This window comes from Trichomycterus rosablanca, chromosome 3 (genome assembly GCF_030014385.1).
Source record: "Trichomycterus rosablanca isolate fTriRos1 chromosome 3, fTriRos1.hap1, whole genome shotgun sequence".
NCBI classification, from domain to species: Eukaryota; Metazoa; Chordata; class Actinopteri; order Siluriformes; family Trichomycteridae; genus Trichomycterus; species Trichomycterus rosablanca.
In genome coordinates, this window is record NC_085990.1 from 2,682,649 (window position 1) to 2,707,914 (window position 25,266).

General features: G+C 43.8%; 2 protein-coding genes across 11 annotated transcripts in view; both read left to right on the plus strand.

Annotated features, from left to right (window-relative positions):
• Nucleotides 1–20,999, plus strand: part of phf20l1 (PHD finger protein 20 like 1) — a 35,031-nt gene extending 14,032 nt beyond the window's left edge. For 6 of the 10 annotated variants that reach the window (XM_062992426.1, XM_062992429.1, XM_062992428.1 and 3 more), the window contains 15 exons: nt 1,250–1,457; nt 3,416–3,544; nt 3,696–3,878; nt 5,995–6,048; nt 6,152–6,421; nt 7,153–7,371; nt 7,952–8,008; nt 8,099–8,200; nt 9,157–9,297; nt 10,213–10,397; nt 12,412–12,511; nt 12,596–12,791; nt 13,589–13,838; nt 13,990–14,159; nt 17,342–20,999. In XM_062992426.1, coding sequence (XP_062848496.1) covers nt 1,250–1,457; nt 3,416–3,544; nt 3,696–3,878; nt 5,995–6,048; nt 6,152–6,421; nt 7,153–7,371; nt 7,952–8,008; nt 8,099–8,200; nt 9,157–9,297; nt 10,213–10,397; nt 12,412–12,511; nt 12,596–12,791; nt 13,589–13,838; nt 13,990–14,159; nt 17,342–17,513 — 2,436 coding nt within the window. In that variant the 3' untranslated portion in view covers nt 17,514–20,999. The remainder of the gene's footprint in view (nt 1–1,249; nt 1,458–3,415; nt 3,545–3,695; nt 3,879–5,994; nt 6,049–6,151; nt 6,422–7,152; nt 7,372–7,951; nt 8,009–8,098; nt 8,201–9,156; nt 9,298–10,212; nt 10,398–12,411; nt 12,512–12,595; nt 12,792–13,588; nt 13,839–13,989; nt 14,160–17,341) is intronic. The other 4 variants (XM_062992431.1, XM_062992435.1, XM_062992430.1 and 1 more) reach the window with 3 other exon arrangements.
• A 1,658-nt stretch (nt 21,000–22,657) lies between these two features.
• The window catches only part of tg (thyroglobulin), a 68,122-nt gene continuing 65,513 nt past the window's right edge, over nt 22,658–25,266 (plus strand). Inside the window, exons 1-3 of the mRNA XM_062991561.1 lie at nt 22,658–22,733; nt 23,910–24,018; nt 24,815–24,909. Coding sequence (XP_062847631.1) covers nt 22,658–22,733; nt 23,910–24,018; nt 24,815–24,909 — 280 coding nt within the window. The remainder of the gene's footprint in view (nt 22,734–23,909; nt 24,019–24,814; nt 24,910–25,266) is intronic.

The window sequence follows — 25,266 nt, forward strand, 5'->3', positions numbered from 1 at the left end:
GATGGACTGGCCAAGCATGTCTCCAGACCTAAACCCAATAGAACATCTTTGGGGCATCCTCAAGCAGAAGGTGGAGGAGTGCAAAGTCTCGAATATCCGCCAGCTCCGTGATGTCGTCATGGAGGAGTGGAAAAGCATTCCAGTGGCAACCTGTGAAGCTCTGGTAAACTCCATGCCCAGGAGAGTTAAGGCAGTTCTGGGAAATAATGATGGCCACACAAAATATTGACACTTCAGGAACTTTCAATAAGGGGTGTACTCACTTTTGTTGCCGGTGGTTTAGACATTAATGGCTGTATATTGAGTTATTTTGAGGGAAGAATAAATTTACACTGTTATATAAGCTGCACACAGACTACTTTTCATTGTGTCAAAGTGTCATTTTGTCAGTGTTGTCCCATGAAAAGATATACTTAAATATCTGCAGAAATGTGAGGGGTGTACTCACTTCTGTGATACACTGTATATACAGTATATATATAAACTGGACAATGAATATCAATGCCTTTGAACAAAGAATTTTAAACATTCCTCAATAAGCTGTTAACAGGTAACGGCATCATGGGGTATCACTGGGCCAGACACTGAGCCTTTAGTCGGGCCTTCTTTTCGACCCAAAGTGGTGTGCTCATCGCAGTCACTCATCAGAACGAAGTGGCAAGTAATTAAAAAAAAAAATTCTTACTGAATTTAGTGTTTTCACCATCTACCGTACATAATATTCTTAAAAGATTCAGGGAATCCGGAGAAAGCTCTGTGTAGGGCAGGACTAAAAAACACTGACCCACCTCAGGCAGCAAAGAAAGAAAACCCAGTGGATCCTCGAGCAAATTAAACCTCACCTCTTACTCAAAGCACAGATTATTACACTGAAGCTTTTTCTATTTTAGACAAATTATAGGAAGAACTAATTAATTGATAAGTATGTTTGGAAGTGTGGAAGATAAAAAGGAAGAGGACAGTCGGTAATTAGATGGATGGATGCAATTAGAGGAACAGTGAGCCAGCCATTAAGGAGTCTAAATTCCCAAATAAAAGACAGAAAGTTCTGGAAAAACATTGGAATCAACCTTTACTATGTTTAATTCAACAATTAAACAGTAACTGTGTTATAAAGGGTGCAGAATTATTCTTCCATGTGATGTTATTCCTTTAAATCAACAAATGATGGAATTTCTCCAGAGGTGTCCATATCTTCACCATATTAATGTTTTTTTTTCTCCTCCCGTCGTGTGCATTTCACCCCCAGAGAGGTCCAGTAGCCGAAACCTGCCCTGGCGACGATGCTGTGAACCAGAAACCTTCATCTCTCATCAGCTCCTCCCCGAGTACCTCTCGCTCCTCCAGACTGAAGCACGATTCTGGAGAGTCCACCAACAGCAGCTTGAGCACAAGTACGACAGCAGAGCCGAAACCCTCAACCAGCTTAATTCACAACCTTCTAGATACACCCACAGGTACACGAACCATCACCGGTATTAGACTTGTCCAGTCTGAGCCACAGTGGCGAATCTGTTGGTTAGCCTTGACCAACCAGGTACCTGTAGGTGGTTTGTGGCTTGTCCTTACCTGGACCACTGTCAGTGTCAGATATTTCAACCCACAAGTATCTACCATGAGTCCAATTTTAATCTATCCCTGACCGTCTATTAAATAGGCATTTCTACACACATTTTATGTGGCTGCCTTGCTGCCTACTACCTACCCGATCAGCTGCCTCAGTAGAGAGGATTCTATATAAGACCTGAACTCATAAGGCGGATTATTTAGACGCTCTACTTACGTCACCGCAGGTTTAGCTTACTAACTAACACAGTTAGCCTCGTGCCATTTAAACCAATGGGATGAGGTGGCACAACCCACTAGCACGCCAGCTAACGCCTCTCTCCGTGTACCGAAAACGTTAAACTGGTTAAATTGTCCCTGACCAGCCTGAATTTACAAATAAACGACACTCATGCACCTTTATACGGATTAAACATTTAAAAAGAACTCCGTTGGTTGCTCCGCATTACATCCGTCCGCCACGTTTGTCATTTTTTTGTTAAGAAAGGTCGTGCCGCACTGAATGCTGGGATTGCCCTCAGCGCCGAGGAGGCGTCGGACGCTCCCTCGTTATTGAGTCAGATCGTCACTCGGAATTAAGGCGCCTCCGTAGGAGCATTTTAAGGGATCTAGGAATTCAGACACGCCCTCTTCTCGGGAGTGTAGGATGACGTCAAATGCGTCTTTGTAGAGAGAGAGCTCGGATTTCAGACATCGGTAGATAACGAAAAGTAAAAGGCATGAAATCGTATGTATAATGTGACAAAATGATCCTAAACAATCACTATTAACCTAGGCGGGGTATAATAGAGATCGGTGTGTGACTCTCCTTGTGCGATCCCCTCATGCAGGTGAAAAGAAGTGGTAGGCATCTGCGCACGTGTCTAATGGGGCATGTGACAGTCACTGCTTGGTCAGTAGAGGAAACAAAATGTGATTGGGTCATTGGATACGACTAGATTGCGAAAAAATTGGGGAAAATGGATTAGAACCCTTGGTCAGTGGGTGTGTCAGACACCAGACAAATGGTGTGTGTGTTTTAAGCCGATGTTAGGTTATGTTTATATAGAGCTTTGCATTCTCAATCTCAGCTAATTCTTTATTTTACTGTTGTGTTTTAAATTGATCAGAAAATACTGAACATTATGACCTAAAGATTCAAATCGCTTGTTTGACCTTACCTACGCACTTTACAGGAGACCAGGAGACTATGGTAGCCTAGTGGGTAGAGCTTTGGGCTATCAACCGGAAGATTGGCGGTTCAAATCCTGGCTCTGCTATGTAGCCACTGTTGGGTCCTTGAGCAAGGCCCTTAACCCTGTCTGCTCCAGGGGCGCCGTAAGTTGGCTGACCCTGCGCTCTGACCCCAGCTTCCAACACCAGCTGGGATATGCGAAGAAAGAATTTCATTGTACTGTACATCTGTATATGTATATATGACAAATAAAGGATATCCTCCTACATAAAACTGTCTACCTCACTCATATCTACACAATTATATACCCTTTAAGACCCAATTTATAGTTATTTATGTTAAATGTTTATATTATTATTATGCTTAAATAGTTTTCCCATTCTTACGCTTATTATTATTATTATTATGTCTATATTACTAAGTATAGAAACCTAATACCATAAATGTAAATAGCTATAGTTATAATAATAATAAGTTATAATGCTTACTGATGTTACTACAGTATATCTATCTATAAATCAATCATACAATACATTAATCTACCAATCTTTTTATCATCCATCCATCCATCTTAAATTGACTAGTGTGTACTTAAAAACATGATGTTTCTGTAATAGTTCACTTTTATGTCTGACGTTAACATTTGAGCGTGTGTGTCTGTGCGCACGACTGTAGCTTCTGCGAGCTCGCCTCAGAGGTGCAGGAGATCTCAGCGTCTAGCCATCTCTTTTGACTGCCCTCCATCACCTCAAAGCCGGGAAACCAACCCTGAGACGCCGCAGACAGACTGCACTCAGAAAGCAGGTACCGGATAGATAAACGAAATACAATTCTAACCTAGTTTAACCCATTTTAAACTTCCTGAAGTACAGCAATGTTTGTAGTGTACTGAGTATGTAAGATACTAATTAGGTAACAGGATTATAACCCTGCTTTAATGATCAATTACTCTGAGATGCTGAAAACATCTGCGTGGTGAAGACCGAACCCTCCTGCACGCCGATCACAGATGCCCCTGCCTCCTCGGTTTCTCCTCCTGAAACGGCTCCGTCTGCAGACATCAAGAAGGAACAGGCGACCGACGCACTGCTGGTCAATCACGCGTCGGTGGCAGAGACGGCGCCGCCTGTTGTAACAGGTGAGCTCATAATGATGACCCACATGTGAGTCTGGGTCACAGCTTGCCTGTAAGTAAGATTAGTGCAAAGAGGTTTTTTCCAATCTTATACACCTGATGGTGCATAATTTATTCGACACCCTAATATTAATTAGCTGTATCAGTGTTGTTGAGTGTATTTTTATGCATACACAAATTGATGGCTCAAATTTAACGGACTTAAAGGGGTGGAGCACTGGTCTGTAAAATGCGATTGTCCGAAACAGTGAGGGTTTTTTTTTCCAGGGGGTGCGAAAATATATGAAAACGCAGCACTAAGGTCCACAAAAGTGCAAAACATGCACATATGATCAACAGTAAAATGCCGTTATAAATTATCCTTATTTTTTCTACACTAAATTTCACTGCATACTCTTTCAGACCTGCGCGTACATACTGTATATACTGTCTGATTCTTTACATCATATTCCCACATACGTGAGCCACAGAAACACCGCTTTCCACTTACTTAATAAGTTCTAACTTTTCAGCAATACCTAGATGCCTCTTTCTCTTCCCACTTCCCTTGTCTTTTAAAGCAAGAACTAAGCACAAGAACGTGCAAAAAAAAGCATAAAACACAGAGAAAAAGGCGAGAACAAAGCGAGTCTCCCGACTAAACAAAGCCTATCACGCATGTAAACAGAGAGACGTGCGCAAGCGCAAGAGTCCTGGTTCGCTTCTCAGAGTCCAAGTCGAGTCACGAGTCAATATAATAAACATATATTATAAATGTAGTGTAGAAATAAAGAAATAATCTGTAAGTTCAGATAAAAACAACAACAGATTAGCGAGTGTATTTAGCCGTTTCACTTCGTGTCTTTACTTTCCTCCTCATTGTGTAAATGAATGTAATTTCTGTAACAAGAAGGTTCCAGTTAAAAGCTTCAACTGATACGTTTTGTTTTCATTACAGAACAAAAGCGCTCGATAAATCACGGCACAGCGGCCAAAATCCCAAACACAGCAAAAACAATCATAACCGCTGCTTACCTTAGCTTCTGTTCTTCCAGATGCTATTACATTTATAAGCGTGCGTCCCATTAGGAACAGAATCCGTTATTTTGTAAATGTGCTTATAATTAAAAACCTCCAAACTTTTCCCGGTCGTGAAGTAAAACAGGAAGTGGTTAGAAAGCCGATCGAGCGTTTCATTACCACGTCATCTGTGTGACGCAAACTGAATAAATGCAAATAACAGCATTTCTTACTAACAATTAAAATCAGAAGCTCTGATTGGTTCAAAAAGCGGCTCTTACAATCGTTAGCGCCGATTCTGTAGGAGCGTCCCATTCAGACTGTGTAGGGAGTAGGGAGCGACGCTTCATCACTACGCCGGAAGCTGGCTGGAACATTTACTCATTGTGTGTGTTGTGGGTTAAGGCGGCCAAAACGGGTTAATCGTCACACGGAACTAATGTTAACACACGCTGACGCTAGAGACTCTTGTTGTTTACGAGTCATTCTTTGCGAGTCATGACCGGACGTTGTGTTTTCCAGATTTTGTCCATTAAATCAGAAATCTGTTAAATCGAGTTTAAGTTAAAAGCTTTGAGATCCCAGATTCAATCCCAGTTCCAAAAAGGTTTGAAAAGTAAGTGAAAAGCAAATAAACACAGGAAGCAGTGAATTGTGAGCTGTTTTTAACTGGTATCTTATTAAAAACAACACAAAGTGTGTTTAATGTTCTACTTTATGAGCGTCATGGATTTTAAACATACACACTAGGGCTGGCGCGATACCACTTTTAAGTAGATCGGTGTATTCAAATTTCTGAATGGCCTTATTTACATTGTGTTAATTACATTAAGCAACCGTATCGAATCGGATTACACGTTCTTTTCCTTCTGATATTCGATACAGTGATTTGGGCCAATAACGGACCGATACCAATACAGAGTATCGAATCGGTGCCAGCCCTAATACACACATACATAATTTGAAAGGTTGGGACAGAAGCAATATAGGACTGGCAAGAATGCCTTTAGGTTTGTCACTTCTGTCTCTCTCTCATCGTTTTTTGCGATGCTTCTCAATGCATAAATGCAAATTAGCAAATTTAACAGTTCTCACACTGTATTTTTATATTTGACTCCAGCTACAGGTCCAAAAGCTGCTTCCAAGAAAGCCAACAAACACGCCAGAGAGCCCAGTATGTGTTTTAATCTTATTTAATTCATAATAAGCTCTTTAAGACTTAATTACTCATTAATTACTACTGTATTTTAATAGGTTAACGTTTCTTTCCTCGACAGTCATAAGTAAGCAGTCTGACGACCCCATGTCCCCGAACGAGGACCATAAATTCAAGTGTCAAATTCCTGGCTGTTCTAAAGCGTTCCGCAAAGCCAAGCTGCTGGATTACCACCTGAAATATTACCACAATACCGATAAGGAACCAGAGCGGGAGATGTGCTCACCCGAGAGAGGGGGGCGAACCAGGGCCACGTCTGCAACCGTACCCGTCGGCTCAGTGCTGGAAATACCGGACGCCAAAAGACGCAGGACGGTCTCCTCATCCTCCTGTACGTCTGTTTGTGGTGAAAGTCAAGATCTATTCTTGAAATCTTGTCCTATAACAAGTCTAAGTGGCATTTTTAGCTTAATTACAGTATGTGGGCACTAAACATTGACTGACCTCAGGTGTTATTCCTATTGGCACACCCATTGCTAACAGGTGTAAATAATTAAAGGATAAAATAAATTATGCTTCCAACTTTGTGGGATCAGTTGGAGTAGGGCTCTTTCCCATCCTGGGTGGCACGGTGGCTCAGTGAGTGGCACTGTCACCTCACAAGAAGGAGGTCCTAGGTTCGTTTCCCAGGTATAGAGGTACGGGTCCTTTCTGTGTGGAGTTTGCATGTTCTCCCACAGTCTAAAGTCGTGCAGTCAGGTGAATTGGAGATACAAAATTGTCCATGACTGTGTTTGACCTTAAAAACTTGAACTGGTTTCATCGTTAGTGTCTAAAACATGACGTTAAAATCCTAATAAATGACAAATAAATACATAAATACTTTCCTGTTTTAGCAAGACTGTGCCTTCGTGCACAAAGAGACCTCAAGAGTCCTAAACGTCTTGACTAAATGGGCACAAATTCCCACAGACACTTGTAGAGCTGAGCCCAACTCCAGATTAACATCCTCAAACAAACTCATGATCAGGTGTCCACATACTTTTGGCCACTAGGTGTTTCTGAGCTGCTCACGCCGGACTGATTCTCCAGTGGGTTTAACGCTTCTGTCCATCTTTGCAGCTCTGTCTCCGCAGGGCCAGACGTTGCAGCTGGACTGTACCGGTTCCGGTTCCTGCCCGAAGCCTCCGAAGTTCTGTAAGAAAAAGCAATCGTCTGCGTCCATCAGCTCCGACAGCACCGAAGTCTCGCTGTCCTCAGTACCCCGGGAAAAGACCTTCGAGAGCTTCCACGACAAGTTCCTTAAGAGGGGCGCAGAGAAAGATAAACACCTGGATACAGGTAGATCAAGCTCCGAGTGTCGGTGTCACTTTTTAAATGTATTATCATGGTAGCACAGCATTTTACAGCTTTACAGCGCTGTGACAGTATACAATCCAAACGATTGAGGGTTAAGGGCAGTGGCAAGCTGCCAGCGGTGGGGCTTGAACCGGCAACCTTCTGTTTTTACTAGTCCAGTACCTTAACCACCAAGCTACCCCTGCCTACTTCAACACTTCATTTCTGTCATAAACAGAATTAGGGTGGCACACTGGTGGGTACTAGCACTGTCGCCTCACAGAAACAAGGTCCTGGGTTCGATTCCCAGGTGGAACTGTCCGGGTGCTTTCTGTGTGGAGTTTGCACGTTCTCCTCGTGTCCGGGTGGGTTTCCTCCCACAGTCCAAAGACGTGCAAGTGAAGTGAGGTGAATTGGAGATACAAAACTGGCCATGATAGTGTTAAACTGATGAATTATGGGTAAAGAAATGAAACCCACCACACTTAAGCGTATAATAAAGCCAATATTGCGCAATAATACAGGTATCACAGTATGACCTCTTCCCATTGTGTGTTTATTTATTTGTTTATTTATTTTTAAGGACTACCTATGAAGACTGAAAGGAAAATTAAAAGTGAAGAGAAGTGCCAGCTCATCGGTAAGGATGTTTTCTATACATTTAGGAAAACGTAATGTCACTATAGCCTATCGTGCACTTATTCTTGAATGTATGTCCTTCCATTCGCAGGGAAAAAGAGAGAGAAAGAACGCAGAGACCGAAAAGAGAAAGACCTGTTTAAAATCAAACAGAAGAAAAAGAAAAAGAAGAAGAAGAAATCCAAACAGCACTGTAAGAAAGCTGTTGTGTTTTTTTTATAACACCCTAGCGCAGCGCTCCCCAACCTTTTTTTGCACCACGGACCGGTTTCATATAAAATTATAATTTCACGGACCGGCGGGAGGATTTTAAATAAAATAACTACACGATGAACAGACGATAAACACCCGTGTGTTGGAAATAGAAGCAGTGATTTCCTTGCTGATGTATGTCTAATTCAGGGGTGGGCAATTACTTTTTCCAAGAGGCCACATAGGAAACTGTTACTGTTGTGGAGGGCCGGACCAACAGGGTGAACGTCATTCTGTTCGGTATTAATAAGATTTCTTTTTATTGCCTTAATTTTACAGTTCTGATAAGCTGTTACTGTTAAGAGTCGATGTTACGATCAGAAAATGAAAAGCAGGCAAAGTAAAGACATCAACATTATTTCACTATTTAATCAACTTTCTTGAAAACAAATGTGAACAAAATGTGCTGTTGCTGTTTGGATCACAAAGCTCATCTTAACTGCTCCAGTCCTGGATGTGTAAAACCTTGTATTGGTTTGCAGTTTAGTCAGCGAAGCTTCAGATGTGACGCTCTGCATCGTTCAAGTTCTTGTATTTCTGTGTGTTTAGTACCGTAACGGTGATATAAACCCTGGATTTAAATTGTGATCCTTAAACAGATGTACACCTGACTGACTTCTGAAGTTCATGTCTTCGGGGCGTGGGTCAGCACCAGTAGAGAGGAAGCAAGTGAGGGGAATTGGAGATACAAAATTGTTTGACATTGAAAACCTGAACTGATGAATCTCGCGTAAGCGGTAACTACCGTTCCTGTCATGAGTGTAACCAGAGTGTAAAACATGACGTTAAAACCCTAATAAAATAAATAAAATAACATGCGTTAGAAAAATAAAACCTTTGATCTGTTTTGAAGCTGCTCTGGTGTGTCATAACTTGAACCTCGTATCTGCTTCACAGGTTACTCCGATCTTGAAGATATGTCTCTGTCGTTTGTGGAGAGTTCAGCCTACCTTCATCGTTACTCCTCGAGCTCCTTCTCCAAACACGCAGCCTTCCAGTTTCCTCGTGCCATTCTGTCAGTGGATCTCACCGGAGAGAGTGAGTCTTTATTTACATGCTCTTAGAGCAGGGTTTTTTTAATATATGAGATGAATCTGCATCAGTGTGGAATAAGCGTCAGATCCGGGGTTACAGCTCCACGTGTATCTGTGTTTATCTGGATTTTTTCTCACTGTTTCACTTTTAAACTTGTGTTACAGCTCCAGCTTCTGGAGAAACGGTGAGAATCAGAATCAGCTTCTCCCAGAGTCTAAAACGCTTCTGGTTCAGAATAAAGCTTAACGTGGTTTAATGTAGTAAAAGAAGGAGACAGGAGCACTAAACTTCTCTTCATCATTACTGCTCATAAGTTCTCTCCTCGTTGTTTTAGTACAATAAGTCACGTTAAGCTTTGTTCGTACGGCCTGAGTTGATTTTACCGCGTCGTATCAAACAGTTCATCTCATTGGAGGAGCTTTGAAAAGGTCAGCGGCAAATATGGCAAACAGCCTAGCGGTTAAGGTACTGCACTAGCAATCAAAAGGTCGCTCATTCAAGCCACTGCCAGGTTGCCGCTGTTGGGCCCTTGAGCAAGGCCCTTAATTTTCAATTGCGCAGACAGTAAACTGTCACATTACTGTAAGTCACTTTGGCTTATAAGGCGCCCAGGTGGCGCAGCGGGATATTCCACTAGCACACCGGTGTTGCCCCCGGTCGGCTGGGCGCCGTCTAGCGGGCATAATTGCCAGTGCCTGCAGCAGACACATTTCTGCTAGGGCGGGATGGCCGGACTATGTGGGTGGGGTCTTCAAGCGCCGTGTAAGGACCCTGATTGGCAGATAGAGAGGCGCTTGTGCAGAGTGCATGGGTGAAAAAGGGTTCCGCTAAGGGCTGTGCACAGGTCTGAGAAGCCGTGAGCAGCGATAGACCACGACTGCAGTCAGGGATAAAGCGTATAATATAATGTCTTCCCAGATCTATCAGACATAGACTTCCTGGAGGACTCCACCACAGAGTCTCTGCTTTTTAGTGGCGACGAGTACGCTCAGGATCCCGACTCCTTCCTGATGGACGACTTTCAGGACGAGGAGGACGATTCGGCTAACGAAATCGTCCGCTGCATCTGTGAAATGGACGAAGAGAACGGCTTCATGATTCAGGTCAGCCGGGTGTTTTTTTTTAGTCCTGTGATCAGTTCAGGACTTCTTCTCAGGTCACTTCACACACTTGACTACAGAAACTTGAATACACTTGATCTCGGTCAACTATTAGCATTAAGTTTATTGTAATTGTAAGAATTAAAGAATTAAGGTGATAAGACTCACATTTATCTTCATCTGTTCATATGATGTTTAAGAAAAACAGGAAAAAGCTTAGACGGCAGCCGAGTGGCAACATTAAGGGTCTGAATGAGTTTATTTAATGCAGTTTCCTCCCAATCTAGTCATATCCAGTTCCCTGATCATATTTCACCTCCACTCCTGACTGTCTTTTGACTAGAGTCTGAGTCAAGTCACGAGGCTTTAGGCTAGAGTCCGAGTCAAGTCACGAGGCTTTAGGCTAGAGTCCGAGTCAAGTCACGAGGCTTTAGGCTAGAGTCCGAGTCAAGTCCCGAGTTTTTAGGCTAGAGTCTGATTCGAGTCACGAGTCCTTAGACTAGAGTCCGAGTCAAGTCACGAGTCTTTAGGCTAGAGGCCGAGACAAGTCACGAGTCTTTAGGCTAGAGTTCGAGTCAAGTCACGAGTCTTTAGGCTAGAGTCCGAGACAAGTCACGAGTCTTTAGGCTAGAGTCCGAGTCAAGTCACGAGTCTTTAGGCTAGAGTCTGAGTCAAGTCACGAGGCTTTAGGCTAGAGTCTGAGTCAAGTCCCGAGTCTTTAGGCTAGAGTTCGAGTCGAGTCACGAGTCTTTAGGTTAGAGTCTGAGACAAGTCACGAGTCTTTAGGCTAGAGTCCGAGTCGAGTCACGAGTCTTTAGGCTAGAGTCCGAGTCGAGTCACGAGTCTTTAGGCTAGAGTCCGAGTCGAGTCACGAGTCTTTAGGCTAGAGTCCGAGTCGAGTCACGAGTCTTTTAGGCTAGAGTCCGAGTCAAGTCACGAGTCTTTAGGCTAGAGTCCGAGTCGAGTCCCGAGTCTTTAGGCTAGAGTCCGAGTCGAGTCCCGAGTCTTTAGGCTAGAGTCCGAGACGAGTCACGAGTCTTTAGGCTAGAGTCCGAGTCAAGTCACGAGTCTTTAGGCTAGAGTCCGAGTCGAGTCACGAGTCTTTAGGTTAGAGTCCGAGTCGAGTCACGAGTCTTTAGGCTTGAGTCCGAGACGAGTCACGAGTCTTTAGGCTAGAGTCTTAGTCAAGTCTCGAGTCTTTAGGCTAGAGTCTTAGTCAAGTCCCGAGTCTTTAGGCTAGAGTCCGAGTCGAGTCACGAGTCTTTAGGCTAGAGTCCGATTCAAGTCGCGAGTCTTTAGGCTAAAGTCCGAGTCGAGTCACGAGTCTTTAGGCTAGAGTCCGAGTCGAGTCACGAGTCTTTAGGCTAGAGTCCGAGTCCAGTCACGAGTCTTTAGGCTAGAGTCCGAGTCGAGTCCCGAGTCTTTAGGCTAGAGTCCGAGTCGAGTCCCGAGTCTTTAGGCTAGAGTCCGAGACGAGTCACGAGTCTTTAGGCTAGAGTCCGAGTCAAGTCCCGAGTCTTTAGGCTAGAGTTCGAGTCGAGTCCCGAGTCTTTAGGCTAGAGTCCGAGACAAGTCACGAGTCTTTAGGCTAGAGTCCGAGTCAAGTCACGAGTCTTTAGGCTAGAGTTCGAGTCGAGTCCCGAGTCTTTAGGCTAGAGTCCGAGACAAGTCACGAGTCTTTAGGCTCTCTGTGCGGTACCATTAATCAGCCAGCAGAGGTCGTAACTGCAGCACTTAACAGGAGACCCTACGACCCTTCATTCCTCGGCCTAGCCATTAGGTGCCTGGCCGGTCGTTGTCAGTGTAGGTGTGTGTTAGCAGTGTATTAGTTTGTATTTATTTATTCATTATTATTTAAGTGCAGCTGCCATTGCATTGGGGTCGAGTCTCAAGTTATAGATGCAAGCCCACCAGATAAGGAACCCTTCCGTCAAGGATGGATTTAAAGTTTTGATAAATATTCACTCAGTTCTATGAATTCAATACTTATATACTATAGTTGTTCCTCTCAACCCAGTGTGAGGAGTGTATGTGCTGGCAGCACAGTGTCTGTATGGGACTCCTAGAGGACAGCATCCCTGACCAGTATATCTGTTACATCTGTAGAGACCCACCAGGTAATAAATACATCGTTTTAGATGTATCTGATGTTTCTGATCGTATTCATGCTGCTATTTAAGCTGATTTGTTTATTTTAATAGGGCAGAGATGGAGTTTTAAATACCGTCATGATAAAGACTGGCTCTGTAAGGGCCACATGTACGGCTTATCTGTGCTGGCCGAGAACTACTCTCATCAGAACGCCAAGAAGATCGTCTCCACCCATCAGTTACTGGCTGACGTTTACAGTGTTAAAAAGGTGCTCCATGGTCTGCAGCTCAAGATGGAAATCCTACAGTAAGAGCAACATAGATAAATGAGTGAATGAACTGTTGCCTAAATTGTCCAATATCTGCTTTATATTTACAGTCTTATTTCCAGTTTGGACACCACTGTTTAATTCCTAGATTACATATCTAACACGTGGTGGATCGATTGCTGTTTATTTAATGTTAAAACGAGCTGGAAAACATAATAATAATCCACTTGACATTATTACTTATGGGAAAAATGATTCAGAATATGTACAAATCACAATTCGAACAGCCTCCTGGGTCGAATTGTGTACAAATAGTGAGGTGCTGCTTTATTTTATAATTTAGAGGACGTGTTAACAACAAAACATGGATTTTGACCAAGGTGTCCAAACTACCAAGACATAAATTTATGTACAGTGTTTGTCTAAAAGCACGAAGAGTCATGAAATGTCAATGAGGGCTGGGGTGCCTTCTAGCAGGCACAATCGGCCTTCAGTCTGCTGGGTGGTAAAAAGACCGGACTAAAGGGTGGGGTTATCAACCCTTGGTTGTCCAGGGTGACTCTCTTCACCCTCAAATCCATCAAAGTACGGGTGAATAGGGAGGGATTGGTGGTGTGCGCATACATTGGAGGGAGTGTGTGTCAGGCGACCATACATCATCCCTGGACGCCGTTGGGGTCCCCAGCGGCGTATTGACATTTCTAAATTAGAAGAAAAAGGCGGTTAAATGCATAAATATATATATTTAAAAAATGCATACAGTGGTTGAAAGATAGTGTAGTGAATGTCTGTTATCTGTGTTTATTCAGTGTTTGTTTTGTTTCTCACATTTCAGGAAAAAAAACAATCCCAGTTTACACCTGTGGGCTCGTTCCTGGGTGAACTCGGACGAGGACCAGCCCATGGGCGGGGTCCCGGACTGCATCCTGTTTCAGCACTGCAACAACCAGCACCCGAATCCTGAGACCTACATCACCAGCGAGCACAGTTACCAGAAGCCCTCAAGCACGGGCCATCAACACAAACTGGAGCAGGGCTCCCAGACCGCCTCCCAGACCCTGCCGTTTATACCGAAGGAGGAGGAGGTAGCTGGGTTATGCGTACTTTATATTTTACTTTGATATTTACCGTATCAAACATAACACGAGTTCTTTAAAATACACTTCATGTTTAATCAAATGTCTGTTAAGCTTATTTTGATATTACAAAGTACAGTGTGTGTGTGTGTGTGTACAGGTGAGCAGCGCCATCTCTCTGTCCGGCTGTGTACGTGAGAGCGGCGCCGGGCAGGTGGAACAGGCCAGAAACTGCCTGCAGTGGCAGATGAACCTGCTGACGCACATAGAGGACGTTCAGAACCAAGTAGCCGGCCGCATGGATCTCATCGAGAAAGAGCTGGACGGTCGGTTCGTGTTTATTACGCTTTAACCACAATAAAACACAATATAGTTTAGATTTATGCTAGCCCACAACAGCTGGGATCCAGAGTTACAGCCCCCAGCTGTGCTTTCGGCCGGTCGGGTGTCTGTTATCAGTATAAAAAATGCTGAAACTGCTTTTCAAGAAGCTGCGTTTATTTAGAAGAAGGAACCAGACAGACTTTGAGGGACCGGTCTCTTTTGTAAAGCAGAATTTGTAGGTCGTGGCCGTCTAAGCTTAGACACTCTTGTTAGTCCATGCTTTTTAAAACTGGCAAGCCCATGATAGCGTTTAGACTAGGGATGCATCAATACCATTTTTTCCCAACCGAGTATGAGTACGAGTACGAGTACATGTATTTTTGTACTTGCCGATACCGATACCAATACCTATTTAGAATACCTTTTTTTTTCTTTAAAAACAAAAACACACGTGAGAAGTGACGAGAAGTTTAATGAATGTTTGTGCGCTGATGTGATGAAATCAAGGAGGAAAAATAAATGAATCTGAGTGGATTTGGCAACACGAGCAGCACGGATCGTTCTGTAGTGAGTTGGAGGTTAATAAATATTTTTGCAATGTTGGTGTTTTGTTGTTATGTTTTGTAGAGAACGATCAGGTCAGAAATACTGTAAAACGTGTGTGTGTGTGTGCTGATGTATTCTGATATAAACTATATTATCCCCCGGTCCCACCTGTTTACACTCCTCTCCTGCGTTTCCCCTCACACCGTATCCTGCGTTCTCATTGGCTGTTCGACACCGCACTCATTCCCAGTCGCACATCTGAGATCAGATATCTGACGTGCTAGAAAACTCGAGCGAACGCCGAGTCGCTCCCGAGCCGGCAAATCTAGCGCCGACCGGTCGCCGAGCGAAAATCAGGGCAAAAATGGTGTAGTGTGAACCAGGCATAACGCAGCGACGTGCACTAGGCTCACGGTATCGGATGTTTAGTATCGGAGCTTCGTTTGCGAGTACGAGTTAATGAGCGCGGTATCGGGCAAATACCCGACACCAGTATCGGTACTCACGCATCTCTAGTTTAGACCCTAGCTAATTCACGCCTGTGAAAATCCCATCACGAACCGTGAAACGAGCCTTTTGCCGTGTAATACAAGTCGCTGAGAAATTCAAACTGTAAAGTTTGGGTTTAGCGATTCAACGTTTTTCTTCCGTGTTGCGTTCAAGTGCCTCACGTTTACTGGTTAATTCACACTACGAGGCGTCTAGCGTAACTGATCATCTTTAGAGTTTGCTGAGTTTATAAGGTAAGAAATAAACTAAACATAGACAAACTACGAGGAGCAGAATACTTTACTGGCTTGTTCTTTTGAGGTGCAGCACAGAGATGATCACGTGTGTAGAGAAGCACAGTTTTACACTGATTATGGAATCAACGAAGGGACAAAATGCCTCAATACGTGAAACACACACGTCAAACACTGTCAGCACACTACACCACAGAAAAGTCTGTTACACTAGCAATGCTACGGCAATTCAGTTACGTTTAGTTCACACTACACGACTTTTATTTTATTTTATTATTATTATTATTATTATTATTTTTTTTTTTACCCCTTTTTCTCCCCTTTTAGCGCATCCAATTGTTCAATTAGCATCGTGCTTCCTCTCTGTCTATGCCGAACCCTGCCCTGACGGAGGTGATTGAAGCTAACCCGTATCCCCTCCGAAACACGAGCAGCAGCCAGATGCATCTTTGCCACCCACACATTGACGAGTTTGGCGCCACCTAGCGTTGCATGCGGAGAGACACACCCTAAGGGCACCCTCTCCCATCTCTGTGTAAGCGCCTCCAATCAGCCGGCAGAGAACGCAATCGCATTCTGACAGAGAGAGACCCACATCCGGTTCTTTGTCCCACCCCCCACATGAGCAACCGGCCAATCGTTGCTCATATAGCCACTCGGCTTCGAACCGGTAAAGCAAGGCTGGATTCGATACCACGTTCTCAGAATCCAGCCCTGGTTGCAGCGCGTTTCTTTTTACCGCTGCGCCACCTGAGCGGCCACTACACGACTTTTGCCCTGATTTTCGCCCGGCGGCTGGTCGGCGGTAGATTTGCCGGCTCGGGAGCAACTCGGCGTTCGCTCGCCGATCGAAACTCGGCTCTCGATCACTGTGTGTGAACTCGATCCGAGTGGCTCGCCGGCTCGACCGAAGCGAGATTTCTAGCATGTCAGATATCTAAATCTGAGTTGCCCGACTGGCAGTGAGTGCTATGTCGAACAGCCAATGAGAACGCAAGATACGGTGTGAGGGGAAACGCAGGGGAGGAGTGTAAAAAGGTGGGACAGGGGCGTAATATAGTTTATATCAGAATACATCAGCACACACACAAGCTATACAGTATTTCTGACCTGATCGTTCTCTACAAAACACCCACGCTGCATTGCAAAAATATTTATTAACCTCCAACTCACTATAGAACAATCCCTGCTGTTCACGTTGCCAAATCCACTCAGATTCACTTACTTTTCCTCTTTGATTTTACGCTGCACATCAGCGCACAAACTTTGATCGCTCGCTACTTGTTGACGTGCACGTTTGGACGTGGTGTCATTAAACCCCTCGTCACTTCTCGCGTGTGTTTTAGTGACTAAACCTAGTTTGGGAGAGCAGAGAAGCTCGCCTGCGATTCCAGTTGGCGATAGACGGTGTAGTGTGTGACCCCCTATCGCTTGAAACACCGACTTGAAAGACTCCCGATTACAAGAGATCCAGTCGTGTAGTGTGAACCGTACAGCGACCCGACGACTTTAAAGGTCGTGTAGTGTGAACATGGCATTAGCAATCGGTTAGTGAAAATCTCAAGATGTGGAAGTAAAGCAGCTAAAACACGACTCGGGTAACTGAGTTCGGAAAACTAACAATTCTGTGGACCCGGGTATGAGTAGGAGTATTTTCGTATTTGAGATAGAACATGAAGCCTCGCGCAGTGGCTGCATAATTCAGATTTACATAAAATATTTAGGTAGCTGTGCTGTGTATTGTAGCTTCTATTTATTCTATCTTTTCATTTATGAGTGTCATTTAATGACTGATGTAAAATGTGCATAAAATGAAGCACATTTTCTTGTGCAGTAAATTTTTTTATGTTTTTCAATCCTAAGAACCGATATTCATGTATTTTTCTTGTTTCTGCTCAGTGTTGGAGAGCTGGTTGGATTTCACGGGCGAGCTGGAACCTCCGGACCCGCTGGCCAGACTCCCTCAGCTCAAGTGCCGAATCAAACAGCTGCTGTCAGACCTGGCCAAAGTGCAGCAGATGAGCTCGCTGTGCTCTTTGTGAGGGCGCTCGGGGTGACGGCGGATATTTAAGGGCTGTGTGTGTGTGAACCTAACGCACACCGTGTGGTCGGTTTGATTCCTGCAGCGCTTGTAGTCGAGGGGTGAGAAGAACAAGAGCTGTGCTCGGTCAACTTCTGAACCACGTGCACCTTCGTAGTGCCCTCGCGGCCTCATCGGTCTCATCGTAGCATGAAGTCAGGCAGAATGTTTACATTACAATCACATCCGGTTCAACGCGGTCAGTCCACGTGCACGACCTGCAGTTAGTTAGAAATACTTCTTTATTTAATCCCTAGTTAGAAACGATATTCAGAAATAAACACAAAACATCACAGTACGTAATCAAACACCACCAGGTTAACGGTTTAACTTGTTTAACTTTTGAAAGCCGTTCTTCTGAATTTTCCCCCAATTTTCTCCCCTAATTTGGTCGTATCCAATTCCCCCGATTGCGTTACGCTTCACCTCTGCCGATACAACCCCCCTCTGCTGACTGAGGAGCTTCGCAACTGATCTTTTCACCTGCACGAGGCGAGTTCATATGCGGATCAGCCTTGTGCACGGAGAGCCACACCCTGATCAGCAGTTATGAGGAACCCTGGTCCGGCTCATCCCACCCTGTGAACAACAGTCAATCGTAGATCCCTGCTCTGGTGTGTTAGCGTGTTTTACCGCTGCCCCACCCGAGCGGCTATTGAGCCTGCTTTACTGAAGCGTATTTGAAAGACAGTAATATCATTTCTTAAAGTTATTATTCTTATTCGGGTGACTATATGGCTGGACAGTGAGGTTCCTGGGCTAAATCCCTAACATGTTTTTATATAAACTCACCATGAGCACAGTCAAACAGTGGTATTCACCCCGTAGAAAGAAATCAGCCTGACTTTACTGGACCGCTCATCTACAAGTGATCTCCACCAATCACAATCTTTGTTCTAAGGATGGAGATCCGGACTCGTTCTGGAAATACGAGGGATCTTCAAAACGTTTCTGCACTTTTTAAACTCACCTTCCGATGCATTTTTCCAGCGTCGTACCAACTTTTTAATGCCGCCTGGTTGAGCGCGTAGCCACTTATGCGCCGCTGCTTTCACATCATCATCACATGAAAATCTTCTTCCCCTTAAAGCTTCCCTGAGCGTCCAAGAAGGTGGAAATCAGATGGAGCTAAATCCGGACTATAAGCGTCTCTCGGTCTCTCTGACACGACCGATTACTCCTCCTCCTACTGCACCCTCACCGCTTATAACCACAATATAAAAGTGAGGAAACTTGTTGAAGATCCCTCGTATATATTTGTATCATTACTTTCTGGCTTGATGGTGAACGTGCAGGCGGAATAAAACTAGAATCAAAGGAAACTGCAAATATTAGGCAGTATTCAGTAACACCCTTAAAACTCTGCATTGCCACCGGTCGGCTGGGCATCATCTAGCGGGCATAATTAGCAGTGCCTGCAGCAGACACTAATTGGCCACCGTGTGTGCTAGGGCGGGACGACCGGACGTCTTCAAACGCTGTGCAAGGACCCTGATTAGCAGATAGAGGCGCATGTGCATAATGCATGGGTGAAAAGAAGTGGTCCGCTAAGGACTGAACGTGGGTCTGAGGAGGCGTGAGCTGCAATATATCCACCTCGACTGCAATCAGGGATCCACCAGAAGCGGAAGACAGATTGACTACACTAAATCGGGAGAAAATGGGAGAAAATGAAGAAATAAATAGGAAAGAAAATGTATTTATTTCAGGTTCAGTGCTTCTATTCTTTTTCTACTAACTGCAAAACAAAACAGGGTGCTCACTGTTCCGCTCACTGTTCCGCTCACTGTCCCACTCACTGTTCCGCTGTTTCATCTAAGAAACTGACAACATCTGACAAAACAGACAACATTTTGGTCAAAAATAAATAATTAAAAGTAGACTATTAGTAAAGTCTTCATCCTCACGTGCTTGCACTGTAAAGGAAGATATAAGATATATGACATGATTGTGGAGAAAATAATGCTTGTGTTTCTGATTTTTCCTTAAAATCCCCTCCTTTTAACACAATTCAACAATAAAACACACAATCAGCTCAAAAATGATCACATTACTTTCTATTTTTCACTCTTTTTAGACCTGTTTTTATTCCACATGGATCCCTTTTCATTAAAAATAAGTAAATAAATAAACAACTTGTCAAAAACTCTTCTTCCCCCTTAAAGCTTCTCTGAGCATCCAAGAAGGTGTAAATCAGATGGAGCTAAATCAGGACTATAAGCGTCTCTCAGTCTCTGACACCCTCACTGCTTATAACCAAAATATAAATGTGAGGAAACTTTTTGAAGATCCCTCGTATTTATTTGTATCGTTACTCTCTGGCTTGATGGTGAACGTGCAGGCAAAATAAAACTAGAATGAAATGAAACTAGAGGCAATGTTCAGTCATATTTAAAATGTATTACACTAGGGCGGGATGACCGGACTATGTAAGGACCCTGATTAGCAGATCGAGGCGCCTGTGCAGAGTGCATGGGTGAAAAAGAAAGGATCCGCTAAGGGTGTGAGCAGCAATATACCCTCCTCGACTGCAATCAGGGATCCACCAGTAGCGGAAGACAGATTGACTACGCTGAGTCGGGAGAAAATGCATCAGTGAATAAGAATGGCAAATTTTGCCTTCTATTGTTTTGGCCTGATGATTTTTCCAGGCTGATTTCAGGTTCAGAGCTTCCATTCATTTTTTACTGACTGCAAAACATAACAGGGTGCTCACTGTTCCGCTCACTGTCCTGCTCTTACATCTAAAAAACCCACAACATATGACAGAACAGACAACATAAAATAAAAGTAGATTATTAGTGAAGTCTTCATCCTCACGTGCTTGTACTGTACAGGAAAACATAAATGATTGTGGAGAAATCCCTAAAATCCCCTCCATTCAACACAACCCAACAATAAAACGCACAATCAGCTCTAAAATCATCACATCATTTTTTTTAGGCCTGTTTTCCCCCCACGGATCCCTTTGCATTAAAAATAAAAGTAGTTTGGCAGAATCTGGTGGAGATTTCAGGATGAACCGTGTACACTTTGCTCCTGACTTTAGATTAATAGATAATTCTAAAATGATTACTTTGAGTCTACAATCAGTTTCAAGAAGTAACTTGTCCAGGCAGCTACTCCAGGATAAGTGGATCCACGTCAGGGGTTCTATCATCATCACTATCGTTTAGTTTGCTTCGATTTTGATTTGTTTGTTTGTTTTGATTATTTGATTCTTGCTGTTGTGGCTTTATTTGAGATGTATATACCGACTGTATGTACTGTAAAGACCAGGAAAAGAAAACTAAAGAATAGTAGGACGATATATATACTTGAATATGTCTGTTTATTCAACATTTCTAATAATATGTACAATTGTTTAGAACTGAAGTCGATTTTGATGAGAAACCAGCTGTACATTAAAGAGTTTATTTAAAAAAAAAAACCTGATGGACTAACTTTCTGTACATTAATAAAAGAATATTCTGACTATTTACTGGTCTTCACTTTTACTAAACTGCTTGTTTCTACACTCACTGTCCATTTTATCAGCTCCACTTACCATATAAAAACACTTTGTAGTTTTACAATTACTGACTGTAGTCCATCTGTTTCTCTGCATGCTTTGTAGACCACCACAGAGCAGGTATTATTTAGGTGCTGGATCATTCTCAGCACTGCAGTGACACTGACATGGTGGATCAGACACAGCAGCGCTGCTGGAGTTTTTAAACACCTCACTGTCCCTGCTGGACTGAGAATCATCCACCAACCAAAAATATATCCAGCCAACAGCGCCCCGTGGGCAGCGTCCTGTGACCACTGATGAAGGTCTAGAAGATGACCGACTCAAACAGCAGCAATAGATGAGCGATCGTCTCTGACTTTACATCTACAAGGTGGACCAACTAGGTAGGAGTGTCTAATAGAGTGGACAGTGAGTGGACACGGTGTTTAAAAACTCCAGCAGCGCTGCTGTGTCTGATCCACTCATACCAGCACAACACACACTAACACACCACCACCATGTCAGTGTCACTGCAGTGCTGAGAATGATCCACCACCTAAATAATAGCTGCTCTGTGGGGGTCCTGACCATTGAGGAACAGCATGAAAGAAACAGATTGACTACAGTCAGTAATTGTAGAACTACAAAGTGCTTCTATGTGGTAAGTGGAGCTGATAAAATGGACAGTGAGTGTAGAAACAAGGAGGTGGTTTTAATGTTATGGCTGATCGGTGTAGTTCTTACACTGAGGGACACGATGAGCAGCTGTATCCACGAAAGGCAAGTGTTTGAGGAGCAAGGTGGATTTCCAGTTGGTATACTCTGTGCCAAAATGTCTTATAATTAAGGCCCTACCTAATGTGCCATTTCCCATGTTAAATAAAATTATGCTGTGTAGCGTTCAAGTGCCTCATGTTTACCGGTTAATCTGCACTATGAAGCGTCCGAGCAATCCTACGGCAATTCAGTTAGCAATCGTTCAGTCAAAATGTCCAAGATGTCGAAGTAAAGCAGCTAAAAACACAACTCGGGTAACTGAGTTTGGAAAACTCACAACCAAGAGACTCGCATCGTCGCTGGATGTTCTAGGTTTACATTCAACTATTAAGGTGCTGTGGTGTAGCTTCTATTTATTCTATCATTTATTTTATGAGTATAATTTAATGACTGCAGTGAAATGTGGCTCTTTTCTTTTCTCTTGTCTGTCATTTAGTACGGCCTAGTGATGAGTGTTGTAAAAAAAAACAAAGTGTAACAAAGTGGTAAATGCTTTACCGTCCCAACTTTTTTTGGAATGTGTTGCAGACCGGATATGCCGGAATGGATGTTTATTACACAAATGAAATGAAGTTGAGCAGATAAAACATTAAATAATGTGTGCTGTGGCTGATCAAGGCTTCTCATCATGAATAAGCAAAATGATAGTCTGGGGGTTTGGTCACATTTACTGGGCACTACCACGGGTTGGAACCACTCGACTATACCACTGTCCACCTGCACCCATGAGCACTCTTCCACTCATGACTGCTCCCTTTATAGCAGTCTGTAATCTTTAATTTCACTTGAACGTACTCGACGTGGAATCGAGAGCTTTATGTTTTTAGAGTGAAGACGTCAGAGGCGACTGAAGTGCCCTACAGCGATGACACTGCAGATCTGCCCCGTATATAAAACTGCACCGGAGTGGTGCTGCTGCTGCTGCTGCTCTCGGAACGAAGGTGCAAACATGAACCTCGTTTGGTTTTCGTTTTTCCTGTTATGCAGCTTCTGTTTCACACACAGCAAGAAATCAGGTACGTCTACATTTATTCATTTTATTTTCATATTTTACCACCACTTTAGACAAGTTTCCCAAAATCACTGGGCACAGAAGATGAAGATATACTTTATTTATTTGTCATATATACATATACAGGTGTACAGAACAATGAAATTCTTTCTTCACGTATCCCAGCTTGTTTGGAAGGTGGGGTCAGTGCGCAGGGTCAGCCAACATACGGTGCCCCTGGAGCAGACAGGGTTAAGGGCCTTGCTCAAGGACCAAAGCTCTACCCACTAGGCTACCACTGTCCAGGCTACCACACTGAAGTAACACACCCCACACAGGATTATTATTCTGCTCGAGGCCTCGCCCACTCATCTCAGACAGCCAGTCGTGTCTGTATGACAGCACATCTGGGGATTTGAACCCTCACGGATGATCTACAGTGGCTCAAACTGCAGATAATTTAATACTGGTGATGGGTTGGACGTGTCACATGACACATAACATGAGCGCATCAAATCCTTCTGTATAAAGGGCTGCGTTCTGTCTACTGCTGAATGCACCCACAGTGGCCACTCAGGCATCGGAACTGGACATTGAATCTATGGAAGAAGGTTGCAGTGTAGGACGGCATCTCCATGAACATGATTGGTTCATGGAGATGCCAATGTTGGCCAAAACAGCCTGGTAATCGAGAGGTGCACTTGTCACTGTCTCTCAATGCTGGTCCCAGGCCCGGATAGAAATAGGAGTTTTTTTTTTTGAGCAACAGAAAACTAAATATACTTAATTAATAAAAATAGTGGCAATCTGGTCCCACTGTGGTTTACAAGATGTAACATAAAGCCTCCACATGGGGGCATACGTGGACAAATTCTTTTCATCTTTATGTGCCTGTAAAAATGTGTTTATTCAATTATTATTTTCCTCTGTGACTTTTTTTGGCTCACGACCCACCCAAGGGTTACGTCCCAGGGTTTGAAAAACCCAGAGAAAGGGCATCCTACATAAAAATTGTGCCGGGTCTGGTATGCGGACCAGATCTGCTCTGGCGACGCCTAAACATTCACAGAAACAGCTGAAAAAAAGTGTCATATCTGGACAATATTACTGTAATATCTCTCTTTAGAGTACCAACTGGAATCTGAGGTCAGGAGTCCGTGTGAACAGCTGAGAGCTGTCGGAGCAGCACAACGACATGATCACGTTCCCCAGTGCTCAGAGGACGGACGCTACAGGTACTCAGTGTGCTCAATGTTTCTCCCTGTGTCCTTGTTTCTACACTCACTGTCCATTTTATCAGCTCCACTTACCATATAGGAGCACTTTGTAGTTCTACAATTACTGACTGTAGTCCATCTGTTTCTCTACATACTTTTTAGCCCCCTTTCATGCTATTCTTCAATGGTCAGGACCACCACAGGACCCCCACAGAGCAGGTATTATTTAGGTGGTGGATCATTCTCAGCACTGCAGTGACACTGACATGGTGATGGTGTGTTAGTGTGTGTTGTGCTGGAGGTTTTAAACACATCACTGTCACTGCTGGACTGAGAATAGTCCACCAACCAAAAATATATCCAGCCAACAGCGCCCCGTGGGCAGCATCCTGTGACCTCTGATGAAGGTCTAGAAGATGACCGACTCAAACGGCAGCAGTAGATGAGCGATCGTCTCTGACTTTACATCTACAAGGTGGAGCGACTAGGTAGGAGTGTCTAATAGAGTGGACAGTGAGTGGACACGGTATTTAAGAACTCCAGTGTCTGATCCACTCATACCAGCACAACACACACTAACACGCCACCACGTCAGTGTCACTGCAGTGCTGAGAATGATCCACCACCTAAATAATACCTGCTCTGTGGGGGTCCTGTGGGGGTCCAAAGCATACAGAGAAACAGATGAACTACAGTCAGTAATTGTAGAACTACAAAGTGCTTCTATATGGTAAGTGGAGCTGATAGAAACAAGGAGGTGGTTTTAATGTTATGGCTGATTGGTGTATATTCACGTTAATCTTTTAATGGTCAGACACGTGCAGTGTAATCGTGGTGGAGAGTGCTGGTGTGTGGACGCTGATGGAGCAGAAACTCCTGGAAGCAGGCGGAATGGATCTGCAGTGCATTGTAAGTCATGTAAACAATAAACTAAATGTGATTGGTGGCCACAGCAACCTTAATAGTTGAATGTAAACCTAGAACATCCAGTGATGGTGCGAGGATTCATGTTCTGTCTCAGTTTTGACCCCCCTTTCCTGCGTCCAGAGAATTGGTTGGGTTTTCCAAACTCAGTTACCTGAGTCGTGTTTTTAGCTGCTTAACTTCAACATCTTGGACATTTTGACTAAGCGATTGCTAACTGAATTGCCGTAGGATTGCTAGGACGCCTCATAGTGCAGATTAACCAGTAAACGTGAGGCACCTGACCTTAGTTTCATGGTCGTGATTTAGGTAGGGTCTTACTTATAAGGTACCCAGATAAAT